This window comes from Cibotium barometz, chromosome 10, assembly GCF_041138505.1.
Source record: "Cibotium barometz isolate CiBa-2024 chromosome 10, ASM4113850v1, whole genome shotgun sequence".
Classification (NCBI taxonomy): Eukaryota; Viridiplantae; Streptophyta; class Polypodiopsida; order Cyatheales; family Cibotiaceae; genus Cibotium; species Cibotium barometz.
Genome location: NC_141055.1, coordinates 30103881 through 30123984, shown reverse-complemented (window position 1 = coordinate 30123984; position 20104 = coordinate 30103881). Strand labels below are relative to the sequence as shown.

The 20104-nt window shown below is 45.6% G+C and overlaps 1 protein-coding gene across 2 annotated transcripts in view; it reads left to right on the top strand.

Moving 5' to 3' along the window:
• The first annotated feature begins 1501 nt into the window (after positions 1–1501).
• Positions 1502–20104, top strand: part of LOC147634767 (putative aldo-keto reductase 1) — a 51467-nt gene continuing 32864 nt past the window's right edge. Inside the window, exons 1-4 of one of the 2 annotated variants that reach the window (XM_086803946.1) lie at positions 1502–1574; positions 1676–1747; positions 8627–8794; positions 9232–9432. In XM_086803946.1, the coding sequence (XP_086660072.1) occupies positions 1706–1747; positions 8627–8794; positions 9232–9432 (411 nt within the window). In that variant the 5' untranslated portion in view covers positions 1502–1574; positions 1676–1705. The remainder of the gene's footprint in view (positions 1575–1675; positions 1748–8626; positions 8795–9231; positions 9433–20104) is intronic. The other variant, XM_086803947.1, reaches the window with a different exon arrangement.

Sequence of the window (20104 nt, the reverse complement as noted above, 5' to 3'; positions counted from 1 at the left end):
TTTCAGAAATAAAGTCATGTGTAGTACTAGCATCATGCAATATGTTTACTTCCTTGCTCTTAATTGTACCTTAGAAGGAACAACATCTTATTTAAGATCATGCACAAGCTTTTCAGAAATAAAGTCATGTGTACTACTAGCATCATGCAATATGTTTGCTTCCTTGCTCTTAATTGTACCTTTCATTTTAAGAAGCATATGAAGAGATACTTTCTTTTCGATAGGTTTAGGCATACCTGAATCATCGTATTCCTCTTCCTATTCAAAATTACGATCTTGCTCGAGAGAAAAGTCGTTGTCATCCTCGTTGTCTTCACCATCAATCATGTTAACTCAAGTGGTGGGTTTCTTCTTTTTCTCTGGGAAATTAATTGCAATGTCCTCGTTGTCCACAACTGTAATTTTAGGGTATAAAAACTTGCTTTGGCTTCACATCTTCACTCTTCTTGTTGTTGTTTTGTTGGCACCTTGTTTGTCATTGTTAGAAGCTTTGCTTCTATTTGCATTGGCATTCCTGTCAAACTTACGATATGGAACAAATTTTTTAAATTTGTTAGTATGAGACTCATGTAGTGGTTTGTTCTCCTTTGGTGCTCTATTCTTTCGCTCACAATTGTGGGCCAAAGAGATAGCCGTGGATAGAGAGTGTGGTTGAAAAATGTTGATCTCCACCCTAAGTGTAGGATTCAATCCAGCAATGAATTTTCATTTTTAGTCCTTTGATCGCACTCTCTAAATGGCTTGAAGTTGGATAAGTGTTTGCCAAAATTTATCCACATACATTTGCACAGATTCTTTATCCACAAACATTTGCACAGATTCTTTATCAAGTTGGCATAGCACATTCCATTATTGACGTGCCTTGGCTTTGCATTGAGGTGGAAGATTTTTTTTTTTTGATGAGCTTTTGAAATTCCTTCCAAGTCCTTGGTCCATCCTGTCCTTGCTTGATGACAGGTTTCGAGAAAAACATATTTTTAAATCAATCAAAATAAGGACAACTCTTAAATCTGTCCGGTTTTAATTTTTGAAATATCTACAATATTTCGATTTTATAACTAAAAAATATATATATTTTTTCCTTTAAATAAGATTTTAAGGGCTACTGCTTAGTTTAAACGACTACGTAAAATCTCTGTCGCGGTATTTCTTAATTCTAGCCGGTACAAGTACACTATGATGCTTTTTATTTCGAGCATTGAGCACTAGTTGGCAGCTTTATTGACATGTGCCCCATGATTCTACTATATATACTATAATCTTTGCCACCACTGTTATAGGTTTTTATAATCTTACCATCGTTTTTACAACACTAATATGGTTTTTGTGTTGGGAAGGTGGATTACTCCATCGGCTCACACAAACTCTTCCATAATGGAACCCAACCGTTCTACCACTAGACTATGTGCCCGAGGGAAACAGTAATTGTTTTTTCACTATTTTTTTCAGAAATCCATGGGCGGGCAGTGCATTGACCGGGTAAACGGCCGGGCAGTGAGAACAAACGTTTGACGCAAAAGCCTATACGCTAGTTTCTCTGTTCACGTTGTGGTGGTCACCGTCACGCTTCGTCGGTGAGTGGCTATGGCTATGCATCTTCTTGCTTATGGTTATTTCTTCTTTGATCTTCCTGCTGATGCGTTTGTGTGTGTGTGTGTGTGTGTGTGTGTGTCAGCTCCACCTTTGCATAGCTGAACCCTCCAGCATGTCTCTTCCATTTCGTCGACTTGGAATGCAGGGCCTCCAGGTTTGATTACAGTCCCTATATCTTGTTCATTACCTGTTTGTATATATGTGTATGCATAGCAGAATATGGTGTACTATGGTCTTCATCTCTATCACTGCTAATTTCACCATTATCTCTATCACTATTTTCGTAATGATCATGATGGGTATCACTGCTATCCTTGCTATTTCCACTGGTAAAAGCACATGGGATCATGAAGTCTGCATGAAAGAGTGTTAGTAGAGTTTGCTCTTGGCTCGGAGCTGCCTGGACATCAAATGGCCTCTCTCAAGGAAATTTTTTTGAGACTCGGATGCAGCGTGCCAGCGATTTCTCACAGGGTTGTGGAGGGAATTTAGAAGAAAATCCATGTATATGTCTTTAGAGCCCAAACTGTTTTTTACTAGCCGTACTCCTCTTGAAGGCCCTTACAATGAAACCGCTTGATTGAATACATATTACCTACTTGAATTCTGGTGTGCACTGTCAGCAACAAGAACAGTTGATTCCTCCATAAACATACACATTCCTTCTTTCGAAAAGCATGAGCTGTTTCACTCTTCAATGAGCTGCCGTCCTAGGCACCACTTGACTTGGACAACCCAATGCATCAATGTTGATCTGATGCACCAGTATGGACAGATCTGATGCAATTCTACTGACAGATCAAGTGGATGATTGGAGGATTCATGATGCCCTTTATGCCAGTCTTCTACGATGATATTAGGGGCTTGAGCCTGAGGTATCTACTGATGATAAACCACCTAAATGGAAGATCTAGATCAGATTCTTTTCAATCCAGATCAACAAACGAAGGACAAGAAACTTGATTAGAGGTGACAACAAATATTTTATGCATATACGAGGATCAAGGATGGACAATCTGGACTGCGTTGCATTCATGGTTGAGATACCATCGTCTCACATGACAATACCATCATCCAAGTGGTTAACACACACTTAAGGCAAGTATGCCAAGTGTGGTGTGGGCTTCCAACAAGTGGTTGTTGGTGTATGGGCCTAATCACTCACGATTCTCTGCAAGCTGACTAGTCTACCATCTCCTATAGGGAAACGTTGAGCACAAGGGCTTCCATAGCCAACGCCTTGCTGCCATGCACTGAAATCTAAATTCACCATCATCATCGCCATCCTACTGCTGCTGGTCGCCAGATGAATAATCACATGCAATCCTTACCTTCCTAAAGATGAGAGAACACATCACTCATGTTCCGGGGCCATGCACAACACTAGCGCTCCTATATGAGCACATGGCTCTCTCAGCCCCGTTATTGAAAAGCTGGTACTCTGTAGGACTAGCACCGGAGGTCAATGGTTGTGTTAAAAGTGTCTGCAGCAGCTACACTTCATGGGCAATGCCCCCGGGCACAATAGGAACCAAACATGCATCAAAACCAACGCACATGAGCACCAGGGTGCTCAACAGCAGGTACACACCAACCGGTTAGGCCCTCAGGACTAAGTGCCACGGGGTCTTAAAGACCCTTGTTAGGTGACATCAATGGATGGCATTGATCAAAAATCGCAACACCTTTATTGGGCCGTCGGATAAAGTAAACTAGGGCCAGTAAAATAGGTTACTAAGCGATCATAGTTTACTTCCTAGTTTACTAAACGGGCATAGTTTACTTCCTAGTTTACTAAGCGATCATAGTTTACTTCCTAGTTTACTAAGCGGGCATAGTTTACTTCTTAGTTTACTTAGCAAATTATAGTTTACTTCCTAGTTTACATCATGGAATGAGGGTGAATTTGGGTTTGGGACTAAGAAAATTTTGGAGCAAGATGTTATGTGCAGAAGAGGATTTGAACTCGAGACCTTGGGTCACCATTGGAAAAATCTAACCACTACACTATACCTTCAAGCAACGAAACCATGTGGTTTCAAGTCATTATATTCTATGTTTTTCACCCCTAGTTTATTGGACCTAGTTTACTTTATCCGACGGTCCAAAAAAGGCGTCATGATTTTGATCAATGTCATCCATTGATGTCACCTGACAAGGGTCTTTAAGACCCCGTGGCACTTATTCTTGAGGCGGTCCCTAGGCTTGACAACTGTATGGCCAGCCGGCAATAGGAAGAAGATAGCAAGGAACTGATTTCTCTTGAAATAGTGCAGAAAGCTAAGTTGTCAATAACACACTGCAGTTCACATTTTATTACGTGCTTTCCCAGGAGGAGACCCAATCGTCACTTGGCAACATCATGCCATCATGGTTGCCGAGGACTTCTAGTTCCAGTGATTATCCGTGGTTTGAAAAGGTTACCCAAGGGGTTCCATTTATCCAGACAAGTTGTCGTGTGTCGTACTGTCTGGACCAAAAAGTTAACAATACCTTGACTTCATGAATTTGGCCAAAGCGTTGTAGTCTCCTTCATGGGTTGTCTATCTTCTTGATTTATTTGCATGCACAATCAATTTTGTTCTTCTTCTTCATTCTATCCTATGCTATTCTTGTGCTTGGTGGACATTTCAAATGATAGCTTATCTTGTTAAGACTTGTAACTATTGGTGATAGTATCATAGTTGGCAGGCGTTTCATGAAACGTGTTTCATAAACATTTCTTTCATTTCCTAGAAGTTTAAAAAACATTTCATACAAAAAAAGGGGTTACATGTCCCAAAATTTATATACAAGTTTATAATATGTTAAAAATATGTTGCCTTTCCTACATGTCCCAAAATTTATATATAAGTTTATAATATGTTGCCTTCCTTGCATCTTCGGAGGTTTGACAGAAACTTAGTACGAAGGGCTTTGTGTGAATATATGCTTTTGTGTGTGTGTGTGTGTGGAGTGTGTGTGTGAGAGCATATCTTGATACAGAGTTTTACACCCACTATTGGGCACTAATGACGTTAGTGGGGATGTCGTAGTCGCTAGTCCATACTATGCATAATGGAGTTGATAGTTATAAAGTCTGGTTGACTACCATGAGTATATAACATGCACATTCCTAAAAGGTGAATTTGGGCATGTTCCTGGATTCATCTAGGTATATATATATACATCATTTACATATTAAAACATGTTTACAAGCTCAAACTAAAGAAGCTGGGTGACCTAGTTATAGTTATAGTGGGCACCCAACTGAGTCACTGACCAATTGGCATAAATAAACTGGCAACGTCAAGAATCAAGATTTGGATTCCATCATCAATAATGGCACTCAAAGTGATTACAAAAAGTTTGAATCTTGAGCTGATACAAAAAAAGTAAATTGAAGTCTGAAATACACAAAGTAAAGCATGTTGATAGATGCAATTATGCATGACTCATTGACAAATAGTAAACTAGAAGCCCCAAAGACTAGAGTCCTCAATCTGGAGTCTGGGCACTCAATCCTCAACATCCTCGATGTCCTCACCAGGAGTCTCCTCTGTAGACTCAACGTCACTCAAAAGAGTATGATGCTGCCTCAGCTACTGCACTCGTCTCTGCTGCTGCACTGGTACTAGCACCTCCTGATAATGCTGCTGTAGATGCTCGTGTGTCATGAGCAGGTGCCATCAACTCCTCATACAATATGGCATATATGTCGCGCACCTCATGAGGAATCTATGGGACATCTTTCATCTTCTCAATGTCGATTTTATCGACATTGACCTGGTGAGGCTCTATCGGATTGCTCGACTGTCCAATTAGGCGGAAATTGCAATGGCAATACACTAACCGCTCCAACTGAGTAGTAGACAACCTGTTCCTCTTCTTTGTATGGAAGAGGGCCAGGCCGCTCGGCGTGCCCGTTTCGTCCTGACTTTGGTGGACAAACAGGTTGAGGGTTTTAGCACAGGCATGATACGAGCGTCAAGTATGAAGCTCTAGGTGCTAAGTTAGTTAATCAGGGCATAGAATTTGTGCGTGATTTTATGGTTGCCCCTCTTGTAGGAGCAGACATAATTTTGGGTATTCAGTGGTTTCACAAGTTTCTTCCTGATGTCAAGTGGGACAAGCACACGTTCCAGATCAATCGGAATGTGTCAAACGTCCCAGTGACCATTAAGTGTGAGCCAGGAATTCCAAACTTTCCGCTCATAAGCCACTTGCAGGCTAAGCGAGCAGTCAGGAAAGGCGCACATTGTGCGATGATATACATCCAGACAGCCCAGACGATGGCCAGTGCTTCCGAGAAGTACTCGGCTCTCCATGAAAAGTTCCAAAAGATTTTTCTTCGGGAGAGTCTCCCTCCCCAGCTCCCCCTGTCTAGACAGGAGGACCACAAGATTGACCTCCTCCCAGGCTTGGAACCCGCGAGCAAGTTTCCGTATCGCCTTTCCAAGGCAATGGAATCAGAGTTGAACCGCCAACTCCAAGAATTGTTGCAATTTGGCTTCATCTGCCCCAGCGTGTCGCCATTTGCAGCCCCAATCTTATTTGTCAAGAAGAAAGATGGGTCTTTCCGTTTGTGTGTCGATTATCGTGCACTCAATAAGCTGACTATCAAGAGTAGGTTCCCAATGCCTCGAATAGATTATATTCTCGAGAGGCTGAATGGAGCAAAGGTGTTCTCGAAACTTGATTTAAAGAGTGGGTACCACCAGGTGAGGATTGTGGAGGGGGACATCTCCAAGACAGCCTTCCGTACGAAACGGGCCCACTATGAATTTGTGGCCATGCCATTTGGCTTGACGAACGCCCCACCTACATTTAACCGCATGATGATGCGTGTTTTCTGGGATTTGATTGGAAAGTGTGTGTTCATATTTATGGGGACGACATACTGGTATTTTCCGCTACAGTTGAGCAGCATGACATTGATGTGGAGAAAGTCCTTAGGTTGCTGGAAAGCAACGAGCTCTACGTCAATGAAAAGAAGTCGGAATTTTATTTGTTCCAGGTGCATTACTTGGGATACATAATTAGTGTAGAAGGCTTTCGACTTGATTTGACTGAACTGGTCGAGATTGTCAATTGGGAAGTACCTCAGACAGCATACGACATCAGATCCTTTGTGGGTATATGCCAGGCATACTCCACCCACATAGACAAGTTTTCTGACCTCTCGACGGATCTCACCGATTTGCTAAAAGGGTGTGAAGACAAAGCGGGAACTCATCCTCTAGCATCCGTCCCATAGAGACACAGTTGCTACCATTGTCAGTGACCACCTGCACTATGTTCTGTGGCCTATCTCCATGATAGCCTCGCGGAGGTGTGACCATATAAACGCTCCTGTCACCACTGTCCTAGGCATAGATGCATCAATGGCACACAAAAACATAGCCCTTGCAAGAGGACACGAAAATATTGTACACATTCCTCTTGCGTATATCTGACCACCCATCACATAACAATGTGCAACCATACTTGCTCCAAGTGGCTTATAGTGGCTCCATCTCCACCTTCACTGCTTGTTGCTCTCTTTTGAGCTCTTTAGTGCACAAGGTCTCATAGGTGGGTCCCTCCCACTCACATCCAATGCGGCTGATTGCCCTCATGGCCTTTTTCCATCGTGGTGTGCGCACAATGTGAAAAGACAAAGCGCATTGGATGAAAAGCCTAGTGAGTTCCCTAGTTGCATCTTTAATTGCCTGCTTTTGCATGCTTGCTTGAATGCTTGCTCTCTTTAGAGAGGCTCTGGGTGCTGCGGGTAAAGGGGTTTGTGTTGATGTGGGAGTGGAAATACCAGCACCCCCGAATCTTGCTTGGCTCTGTCCATCTTTCTTTGAACCCAACCGTGTTCTCTTTGATGCATCGCCTGTATCCTTACTAGCCCCAATATCCTCACGCACAGGTGCACCACCACGTCTTGCCAGTTGTTGTCTTTTTCATTCTTGTAGCTCAGCTTCAATGTTTGTAGGCACAAGTTTGCATGCACCAATGCCTTACTCGGTTAAACTTGTGAAATGGGCCTTAACACGGATTATGGACCCTCACGAGCTAACCCCACAAAAATTGCATTTCCACTTTTGTGTGCTTGAACCACCATATTTAGACACAGGAGTGACATGGGCTCACATGGCATCCTTAGTTGGAGGCAGCTTGACAAAAACAGGGCTGGATTGCCACCCTAGCATGAAAACCCCCAAATTTCAAAATCTGTGTGTTTTTTGCAAAATCGAAGAAAAAAAGCACAAATCAACACAACTAACGTGAGAGATGGCGGGCACGGAACCTGGAAAGTGCAGGAGGAGCTGGCAGGGGCTGATTTGTTCAAGGCAAGAGAGACCGAGACATATCCCAAACGCGATTCTGGCCGTAAAAATTCAATACAATGTACTACGTACCACACAGGCACCTCTATATGTATACATATATATATATGTATGTATATATATATATGTATGTATGCATACATATGTATACATACATATGTATACATATGTATGTATACATATATGTATACATATGTATACATATATATGTGTATATATGTATACATATGTATATACAATCTGTTTCATATTCGCTTGTAGACATTTTTTTTTTCGAAAATCGTGCTCTTTGGATAAAAAACGCTGGAATTCGTAGGTTTTCCCAGTGGCCATGAAAGAAACTTGTTTCATTGCAATGAAACGTTTATGAAACATTTCGTTTCATTCAGTTGCAATGAACTAAATAGGTACTTTGGCCTCGGTCTTATTGAAACTGTTCAGTCTTCTTCATACACATGGCCTAGAATTGTGAAGATGAGGTGACAAATAGACAAAAGATCAGTTAACTGAATCATTTTTGTGTTTTGTGGCTACTATATTTTACCAGCTTGAAGATTTTTAGTTAGTCTTTTCTCTAGAAGTTAATTTTGTCATTGTACGTTTTCTTGTTGAGTAGTAGGAAGCCCATTTAAACGGTTTGCTTGTCTTTGTCTCATTCAAGCTTAGAGAAGGAACCATTTTTGAAAGCTTACAAAGGTGTATATCCCCTTTTCTATCAGGTTCCAGCAATTGGATTAGGGTGCATGGGATTATCTACAGCTTACCACCCGATCCCAACTGAAGAACAAGGCATTGATCTTATAAAGCATGCATATGAACAAGGAGTCACCTTCTTTGACACTGCTGATATGTACGGCCCGTTCACAAATGAGGTTTTGGTTGGAAAGGTGCTTCTTGTAGCTTAGAAGGTTTTTTTCTTTTGATTTCAACTCGTTTCATGTTAGATTTGGTTCGGAAGGTAGTTTCTTCAAGTTTAGATGCAAGCTTACCACCTCATTTGTATATTGAAGCTGATGGTCCAACCCACATATCCTATTTGGGAACTAGAAGCCCTTATTACGAACTAAGCTTCTTCACTAGCTAAATTAGGTTGGTCACACATAAATCCCCACCTGTAGGGGCTTGAACTGGCAAGATTGCCTGCCCAAGACTCATGGGTGGTCATGACCCCTGGCTGCACCCTTTATGTCTAACCAGCCTTAGTGAGCACTTCTGACCATTATCTGACTTTTTAACATCTCTCCCCCCTGTCATTGCTTAATTTTTTGACAATGGTTTCTTTTCTGAGGCCTAATGAAAGACTTTTTCTCTTTCTCTCAAACAGGCTCTTAAGTTTCTGCCTCGAGAAAAAATTCAGCTTGCAACAAAGTTTGGCAATGTGTATGAAAATGGTGAGCTTGTGGTGAAAGGCAGCAGGGATTACGTACGGAAAGCATGTGAAGACAGCCTGAAAAGGCTGGATGTCAGTTACATTGATCTTTACTACCAGCATCGTATTGACACTTCTGTTCCAATCGAAGAGACGGTACGTAGGAGACTGCATTGATGTGTTGTTGCGAAGTAGACTCTTGTGCTCATGATTGGATGTTAGAGGCTTAAGTGAAAACATGGGATCCCAAGCAGCTAGTGATTTTCTTTTTGTGCAAAAAAGAGACTTCTTTTTTAAGTAAGAAAGAACAAATACAAGATCACAGCTGAAAGCCAGAAATCCTCATCATAGTGTGTAAACTAACTGCAGTCAATCATGGGCGCTGTGATGCCAAGAAAGTGCAGTGGGAGTCGATGAGAAGATCCGGTGCGCTTAATTGCCTCTGTGTGCATGGGTATCCTGTTTGATGTGAGCGATGACTGAGGGTTGAGAGCTTAGAAGAATGAATGATTGGGCACGGGCAGTAAGCCGATTCCATAGAGCAGCTTCGTGCGTAAGGGCATCCCTCGTATCCTCATCCTCTATGGTGTCTGGAGGACCGGTCGAGTGATGAACTCCAGACGGTCGTAAGTCTTCAAGATTGCTTCCACAATAACTTTCCAGATGTCATAGTTTGTGCCATCCAGCTTGGCATCTAAAGGAAAAGTTGGAAGAGTGGGTATTTGAACCGCCCGAGGTTGGTGAGTGCCCTGATGTACCTCCTCTGAAAAATGCAGCCACCAAAACAGCCCAAGAGCTGATCTTTGCACTTGTAGGGAGGGTGGGCAGGATAGAAAGATAGCGACGAGGAGAAAATGAACGCAAAAATGCAGATCTGCCCCTCTGGAGAAGAAATTTGAAACACTGCGGACAGCCACCAAGTTCGTGTGGAAATGCGGCGAAAATCACCACCAATCAGTGATTCCAGGTCTAGACGCCTGTGGGCTCTGATACCATGTCAGAGGGCAGCGGAAAGATGTAGAGCGATGACAAAAATGCTGAAGCTCCAAGAAAGAGATGAGAGAAAACAACAAAACGCTGATGCACTAATCTTCAAGAAAAGAGTGGATACAATCAGCCCGTAGGCAAGGAGTAGACTCTGTAATTAGAGGGCTGAAGGTGCTCACCAAAGTGATCAAGCAAAAGTGAGGAAGAGGGCAGCATATGTACACACCACATATGAGCTGGCCAATTGCCTTCTAGGTTCTTACACGACCTGAAAATAGGCATAATAGCCATAAAAAGGGTGGGCAACCCACATCAAAAATATGGGAAAAATGGGGGAAAATATGGGGAATGCCTAAGCATGGAAATGGCCTCCGTAGACACCAGAATAGCCACCAACAGGAGATGATATATGCTAACACCAAAATCCAAGTTCCAACTGTCGGTGTGCATCTCTCCGAGCCTGGCCACTGCATGTAATCAGAAGCACCTAGGGGATGACCAAGGTCATGTCTAATAAGATCTTTCCACACAATGAGCTATTTGTTGTCTTGTCCTGTGATCTCTCAAGAAACGTCTCATCTTGCTCCAAGCTCACATAACTGCTGACACAGAAGCGGAGAAGAGGGTGTTTTGTAGACTGCCTTTGTTAAAATAAAGTGTCCACTAAGCATCCAATCTCTACCAACATGGGGCGTACATCTGGAGATTTGGTAGAGAAAGAAGTTCTTCTGGGACTCAGTGTGGGGGAGAAAGCCTCTGACCACTAACTTGCATGCGGAGTAACGCTCTGCATTGGATTTCCGGATCTATAGTATTCAGCCCTCCTTGCTTAGGGTGAATGATAGTGTTCCATGTGACTTTGGCTCATCTGTCAAGTGTGCTTGTCAATTGTGCCATCCAAGGCCTGACTAGAGGAAATTGCAGACCAAAAGCACCAACAGGAGGCAATAAACGAGATAGAGGCAAGGAGTACTTGGTTAACCACCAAAGCTCTAGAGGTTGTCCAATTTTATGGAGCCTTAATGAAGCAACTTCTTTCTGATGCTCTTCTCATTGGGTGGCGTTTGAGGCTTTCCCGTGACAGTCTGCTTCCCAGGCCTCACGAAGGAATCTCCCGGTGATTGGTGCAGTCATTGGAAGAGTGATGGAATCCCCCCCTAATGCCGCTTAGGCCCTCGCACGGGCGGTTGGGATTCCATCCCTTGGCATTTGTATTGCCTCGCCGGAGACAGTGCCTCATGTCATATCCCTTCCTTGCCTCTGGGGGACCCCATTCTGCAGAGAGCAGAGTACTCAGGCCTCCTAGGCCAATGCTTCATATGCAGGCCGATGGGTGGGAGATCTCGCTAGAGCTTGTCCTTGTTGCTAGTCTAGGAGACTGCCTCCGGTGCCCCCCCCCCCCCCCCCCCCCGCCCCCTTCCCCTTCTTCCTAGCTCAGATCAACCTCAAGGGGCTGAGGGAGCTGCAGGCCTTCAGGCAGCAGAGCACCAAGACCCGACCGCGAACGACTTTGCTGCCGTAGAGTGGCAGACCGTTGGCCTGCGCCAAGGCCACTAGTCGACTTCCAGAGCCGAGCGGCGTTGCCGAGTGCTCCAGGCTGGCAGAGTACAGGAGGATTCGATTATGTCATAGAACTGTTTCGAGCATTTATCACTTTGAGGGTCCCACCTCCGGCCCCTCCGGTTTGGAGGCCGTTACCCTGCTAGGATTCCTCCTCAGATTCTCAGATTCCAGTGAGGCTAGTTGGTCCCATGGAGCCCTCGGTGAGCCCCTCCCTGCACCTTTCCTGTTCGGTGGATCACTCCTAGTCGCTCCCATCTCCCATCTCCCCACCCCTCCCCCTCCCCCTCCGCCTCCTCCCCCCCCTCCCCCCCCGTCATCCTCAACCCTTGCCTCCGACTCTTCCCGCAGTAGTCCTCCCTACCCTGCCCTGCCCTCTTCTTGTGAGCCCGCACTCCCCCCTTCCTCCGCCTCTCTTGAGGATTCCCGCTGCCCTTCCAGTTGCGCCTGATCCGGAGCGGAGGCAGCTGGCGAGTTCTGTCCATCGATTGATTCATCGCTTCTCGAAGCTGGTAGAGATGGCCATCGCCGCCTCCCCAGTGCGAGCTCTCCCGCCAGAGTCGCTAGGTGGCCCCCCAGGATCGTGGGGTTGCAGTGGATTACAGTTTCTTCCGATGTCTCCCTGTCGAAGGAATTGATATTTTCGAGGAGACTGTGGCTCCCATTCGGATTTGTGTGGTGTTCCATCATTCCAGGCCATCCATGACAGAGGGTGGTGTGATGATCTTCTCCTTTCCCTTGAGTGCAGCCCTGGGGATGGAGTGGGATTCGGAGTCGGTGGCTGCCGCCATTCAGGGGCAGGTAGTGGAGCTTTCACGTCATCTTCATGATCTGCGCATCATCGACGTGCTGACCCATCTCTGGGCCCTGTCTAAGATGCAGCTGGGAGGCTCAGGCCATAGAGATCAGGAGGGGGAGGTGGTGTCCTCCATCCGGGAGGTGTTGCTCTTTATGTTTCTTCATGTCAGTTGTAGTAACCCTTCCCCCCTCTTACAGATACCTACATTGCGACCGATGGAGTTCAGAGTATGCTTACTCTCGAGCTCGGATAGAGTGGCGACACATGGAGGATAAGATCTGCGCCCATCTGGCACGCCTTCGTCCCAGGACTGACTGTGACTACTTTGCGTCGAAACCCACGCCCAAGACTCTTCGAATGGAGAGCAGTTCCGATAGTTTCGCCTCCCACAGAGATTGATATGCGGATTGCCTCATGGAACATTCAGGGTGTGGGAGAGTCTCAGTGCTTTTAGAGGCGAGGTGTCCTTAGAGGAGAGCTCCATAGAGCAGCATTTGGGGGACCCATCTACATTCTTTTCCTCCAGGAGCACCATCTTTCTGAGGGGCATACCCGTCATTGCGGGAAGATTTTACCAGGCAAGAGTCAACACTTTTTGGTCTCCCTCTTTGGCCCCTCTGGGATGCAGGGGGGAGTTTGTATTTCTGTCAGTGAGCAGCTCGTGCGGGCAGTGGTTGACTCAGGTGTCATAGTTACTAGGCGAGTGTAACTATTTGGTCCTCCATGCTCTTTTCACATGATAGAACTCATGCCCGGACACATGGACAGGATGATGGACACATGGAAACAATGTTCCTAATGTTGGAATTGGAAAAAGCATTCGTCTGGGTCACAAAGCAAGAAAAAGCAAAAGTCAGACTTTGTTGACCAAAAAGCTGAGGGCACCGTTGGAAAGAGCTTGTTGAACCGGGTCAAAAAGCTATAAGCTGCTTTTTCAAAAAGCAGCTCTAGGGCCAAAAAGCAAGGCCTTGAAGCTGTAAAAGCATAAATCAAGAACTTTGACTATTATTAAAGCAAAAGCAAGGAGGCAAAGCAAAAGCACGGGAATAAAACAAAAGCTAGGGAATAAAGGCAAAAGCAAAGCATAGATAAAAGCAGGCATCTCCTCAAGTATATAAAGGACCATGCACCCTCTTGGTGGATGTAGAAAAACTGTTGGAGGCTCATAGAAGAAGAACGTGGAAGAACTCCCTTGGGAAAAGCAAGAACCTTATCTTCTTCATCACCTTTCTACCTCCCCTCTATTGGCGGCCTCCTTTGCAGCACCAACCACCGTTGCCCCACACCCTGTGAAGAAGCGCCGCCGCCCAGAGCCGCCGCCGCCGCCGCCCGCCATTGGCATCGCCACCGCCCGAGAGCCGATTTTTTCGCCGCTTACCACCAGCGCCTCTGCCGCCCCAGAGCTGGCGTTGTTGCCTTCTGTTTGCTGGATTTCTGTCGCCTGTTGGCTGCCCGTTTGCTGCTCCACCACCACCTATTGGTTGTTGCCTGACTCTTCCATCAGCACCTCCTTTTAGCCGCCTTCTTTGGGAGGGGGATTGCTTCCATTTGAAGAACCGCCACCGCCTCTTTTCTTAGTGAAAAGATTGGATTGAGAACAAAGAGCTTTTTGTGGATATTTGAGAATATCAGTTGGATTCTTTGGATTTTGGTACTAGCCTAGTGTAAGACTATTGTGGGTCTTTCTCATGGTGAGTTCGGCATCAGCTATCTTGTGCCTCGACATCGACTTCGGCCTGATCTCGACATCGACACTTTGTTTGATATTATATTCATTTGTTGTATTGGTCCTGGCTTGGAAAAGCCCATGGATTGTTCTTGAAATGAATTCCTGAAGAGGGGGTGGGGCCTGTTCCTTGCTCAGCGTGGTGTATTGTGTGAATCCCCTATTCCCATCTCTCTCCCCCTTCTCTCTCTTTATCTTTATCTCTCATAACGTGGTTGCATCTGTCCCACTGCACGCTCCGTTGGGCTTACAGTGGTATCAGAGCAGGATTTCTCTTGAATAAATCTTTTCTGGGGTGACAGAACCATGTCGAGAGTTGAGGGAGACCAAGGGCCTCAAGAAGGGAACAACTATAGAGGCAACCTAGGACATCCAGAAGAGATCCAAGGCCGTCAATCTCTCTCACAAGATCGTAGTCATGACTTCAGCTAAACATGGAGAATATCAAAAGTTCAAAAAGTATCTTCAAGATGAAGAGTTCCTAGCCTTGAGAGTCAAGAAGGAACAAGACTACAGAAGAGGCTAGATGTTCGAAGATTTTATCAAAGACCAGACTACCGAAGACGAAGGTGTGGAAGCCGCTAAATCCTACTTACGAGGTAAAGGGGTTTCCTTTAGAGAAGAACCCAGAGCCACCCGATCTATCACACATGGAGGACAAAGAGAAGCTACCCCTAGACCCGCTTTATTAGATGGAGTCTCTTCTGACCAAGCAAAAGAGAAGAAGGCAAATGAGCCTCCATCCAGCAAAGCATATTTTAAGCTATAGGAACGAAAAGCGTAAAGTTTGATACCGTCTATGGAAAGCGGGACACTCAGAAAGCTCTATCCTTCATCAAACAGTTTGACGTCGCCTTTGGAGGAGAAGACTTCTCCGAAAAGTCCAAACTCTGCATGGTTCGTATGCACTTGAAAGATGCCGCCTTGAGTAACTAAAGGTGGTCCAAGAAGGGACTGAGCCTACTTCATGGAGGACAAAGAGAAGCTACCCCTAGACCCGCTTTATCAACCCGATCTATCACACATGGAGGACAAAGAGAAGCTACCCCTAGACCCGCTTTATTAGATGCAGTCTCTTCTGACCAAGCAAAAGAGAAGAAGGCAAATGAGCCTCCATCCAGCAAAGCATATTTTAAGCCAGGAGAGAAAAGCGTAAAGTTTGATACCTTCTGTCACGTAGGCTGTAATGCCTGTGACCGACGGCAGACCGGATGGCCATGTCCGGGGTTCAGTGGGAGAGGACGCCCGTGCGGAGTCATGGGCGGCCAGGCTAGTGTGGACGGCAGGCCACACACTATATAGCTTGGGGGATGAGGGGCAATCCTCATTCTTCCTCTATGGCTGGGTGGTGAGCCAGAGGCCGTCCCCTCTTGTGGTAATGCCCGTAGCGGCGTTACGGGAATGTAACACTGGTATCAGAGCGTGGTTCGATGGGATTGTCAGAGCCCGCGCGTGACCGGGGGACCGGAGCCCACTCGAAGGTTTTCGACCATTCGTCTCCTTATCCTTATCTGGAATGGAGGGTGTGGAGGGAGGCAGCCATGGAAGAATGGAGGGGAAGAACTCTCTCTCTCTCTCTCCCCGACACACACAGTGCAAGCGAATTGGAGAGATGGGGGGGGCGCAGACCAACCCCACGATATAAAGAAACGCGAGCGTGTGGGGGAGGGGGGCGAAGAGCAGCCCACTGCGAGATGAGTTTGCTGGTGATGCGAAATCAGCCCCAACACGTTGAAGCGTTTGCTGGAGATGCCCTTCTGAGGCCCAGCCAGGCGGCCAGCCCAGGCGGCCAGCGTTGTGTGGAGCTGCTGCTGAAGGCGGCGAAGACGGCTGCAGCGGGCGTGTGGAGGCAGCGCTGCTGCTGCGTTACCTGAACCACGGGCAGCCCCGGTGGCCAGCCCAGGCGGCGGCGGCGGCGGCGGCGGCGGCGCCGGCCAGCCAGCCAAGCAGGCGGCGGCGGCGCCGGCCAGCCAGCCAAGCAGGCGGCGGCGGCGGCGGCCAGCCCACGCCGGCCAGCCAGGGGCGGCGGCGGCCAGCCACCAGCCCAAACGCCACAAGAAAAAAAAAAAAAAGCAAAAAAAAAGATGTTGAAAAAAGGGTTTTTTAAAAAAAAAAAAACCAATTATTTTTTTAATATATTTTTAATTATTCATTTTTATGAATAATGAAAATATAGGCGGCCAACCCTTGATACCACATATACGCATGCCCAGCGCACATCTGGCAACGGGCGGCCACCCTGGACACTCTCCACGGGCGGCGGCCACGCCCGAAGCGGCGAGGGCCGGCCCGTTACTTTATTTTATTTTATTTATTAAAAAAAAAAACACAAAACAACGGCACACCCCACGAAACCAACCCAACACGGCCGTCGCGCCGTGTGGCCGTAGTGCCTATTTTCCACGATAGAGACCCACCGCATACGGCCGTAGCGCCGCGTGCTAAGAGAGAGACAAATCCCACGGACGTAGTGCCGAATCCTTGTAAAGAGAGCCGTTCTATGGCCGTTGTGCCTAGTGAACACGTCTATGACCGTAGCCCGGGAGAATATGCACAATGCCTGCATCCTCCAATGTTTGGTACCAGTTGTGGACGCATTGGTAGAGTCCAACCCAATCGTGTCGTAGTGTACGTCTACCCTCATGTCTGATTCGTCCCGTAGTGCACATGCTTTGCATTCATGGTGTAGTAGACGAATATATGTGCCGTAGCACACTAACCCCCCAACACTAACCCCCCACCAACACTTGGAGTTATATCTTTGGGAGAAGTGTGGCACAGTCGTGCCGTAGTGCACCCTGGCCATTTGTGGCGTAACGCACTTGCTCGTGCAGTGCACGTACGTCTAAGGGTGCCGTAGCGTGCCCATGTCTGCTGAACCATTGACAGTCTTGCACACACGTCATGTCATGGCGTGCACATGTTGGTGTCACGTCGTAAGTGCACTCATACCCACATTGTGCCGTAGTGCACTAGAATTTTTTTAAGGTGGCAAGAGGGAAATCGATGGTAATGTTCTCGCGTAGTTCGAGAAGTATTATTTGACAATACATAAATACATGATATATTCTCTCTGTTAGTGGTTTAACCATGTGGTTTACCACAAAGTAATATGAGAGCAGATCAGACACATTGTTCTTGTTGAAAGTCCACAAGAAGAAGTTCGTGGCTCCAATGTGCTTAGACCCAATGAAAAATGTCTACTTGGATGTGGTCCATTGTGACGAACAAATGTAGTCCGTAGAGACACTTTTGCAAGCGCAGTCTTGCCATGGTCATGACTACTAAAATTGGTCAATGGCATTTAAGATAGCTGGGATTGAGGTCGCATTTATCGATTACCTGCTAGTAGCCTTGATCACATGACCCCATTAGCAACGTACTCTCTAGACATGACTAGTGTTAGACTCTGGGAGCGTAGCCTCGCCAGATTTCAATTTCCACTTCTGCAAGCGTCGTCTTGCTAGAGTTAAAGTTTTGTTCGGACAAATTTGTGTTTGTTTTGTAGTGACGAAACAATAGTCTCGAGATGTAATGCTCAATGCCCTTATAAATAGAAGTTGATCGAAGAGAACTGTTCTTAAACTTACTAAGCATGGTTTTCTCTTCTTTTTATTGCCATGCGTCGACATCCCACTGCTCGAGAGTTTGTGGTGATCTTTCGAGGGGGGAAAGAGCCTTTTTATATGTCACATCAATTGGTTTGGTGGTAATTTGATGGTATGGGACATCAATTCTCACGGAATCGATTGTAGTCTTGGTGGAATGGGACGCCAAGGCTTGTGCATGTAACTTGACTCTTTGGCAGGTCTGTATGTACACTTGTCCGTAGTGATAAAGTGTGCAAGATAAAATTTGAACTTTGACAATTACAAATATAGCCATGAGTTGGGAAAAAACCCAGTTACAGAGTTCGGAGAAGCTCTAGGTAGCAAGACCATGATGGTGTACTAGTGCTAACAGAGTGATTTAGTTCCGGAGTGATCTAAATCTAGAGGTTAGCAGTAAGACTAGTTTGGTTGGACAGTTTCATGCATGGGGGACGCCCTATAGCATATTGCAAGTGTAGTCTTGCCTATGTTCAACATAAGTGTGCGATTGTGAGCACATGTTAGTTGCTACCATATGAATTTGGGAAATATATTACTTTCCTACATAAGCAATTGTAATATTGCATGACCGGCTATTTTGCTTACAAAGTTCATGTGCGTGTAAACCCTAAGAGTCGTATGACCCCTGGGAAATGAGTGGAGCATTTCTAGGATTTAATAAGGTTTTACATGGCAATAGTGAGTAGTATCTCACTCCAGATGAGCCTGGTTGTTGTTAGTATCGGATCCGACATATGAAGTGTACATAAACTCGGGCTGAGTTAGGATAGAAGGCTAAGCCGGAGAGCTTAGTGGTAAATCCTACTGTATCTGGTGAGTTTTGACTTAACCGGAGTGTTAAGAGGTAAACTCAAAGTCTGGGACTGAACCGGAGTGTTCGGAGGCAGACATATCTTTTGTTAAATCGGAGAATTTAGCAAAAGATGAGCTTGGGGTGAACCATGGTACCCAGGAAAAAAGCTCTTCACACTAAAATAGTGCACAATGATTTTAGGGTGATAAATATCCATCGCAGGAATGTTTTACAACTTTCCATAGATGATAGATGAAACCATGTACTTTACGGAGTTAAAGTACATAGGTGGTGACTTTGGCGCCACATTTTTTGTAGAAAGTCACCAGTGGTGTGGTTAGGTCGGCCGAGACTCCACAAGACCTATGCACTAGTTTTTAAGTTGACCTCTATGATAAGGACGTCCAAAATTTCGTGTTGTAATACCAGAAATTGTACTGCAATGTGCAATGGAGGGGTCAATTTGTGTAGTCACTTTTATGACTCGGTGTGGGTGGTAGTGGACAGGTTAACTAAACTGGCAAAGTTTATTACCACGAGAAAACTGTAAAAACGCCAGAGTTGGCAAAACTCTTTATTGAACATCTCTACAAGCTATATGGCCTGCCCGCAGATATAGTGTCAAATAGAGATAGAAAGTTCAACAGTCATTTTTGGAGAAAAGTCTTCAAAAAATTGGATACTACTCTGAGTATGAGTATGGTAGATCATCCGGAGTTTGATGGTCAAACTGAAAGAGTTAACCAAATTCTAGAGGATATGTTGCGTTCTTATGTTAGTAAGAAGCAATCTAATTGGGAAGAGTACTTGCCCTTATTGGAGTTTGCCTATAACAGCTCCAAACACTCAGCGACTGGATTTACACCATTCATGTTAATGTATGGATTCCAGCCGAGATCTCCGATGGCTGTAGGCCTAGAAAAGGAGAAGATTCAATCTGTCAAGGTTTTCCTTGAAGATATGAATGATATGCTCAGAGCTGCACGCGAGAGCATCCGTAGCGCACAGGATCGCGCTAACACATTTGTCGATAAAGGACGCATACAAGTGACCTTTGTAGAAGGTGACTTTGTATTTTTAAAGGTTCCTGCGCAGTCAGCAACCATCAAAACGGGAAAGTGTGATAAACTTTCTCCTAGATATTGCGGTCCTTTCAAGGTCCTTAAGATATTGGGGACGTAGCCTACAAACTTGAGTTACCGGAGAGTTCTCAAGTTCATCCTGTCTTCCATGTCAGTAAACTGAAGATATCAGTTCACGGGTTAGAGAACGCAGTTTCTCCAGAGATTTTGGTGGACTTGATAGAGCCACCAAAGATACCACATGAATTTGAAAAGATTCTATAGTATCGT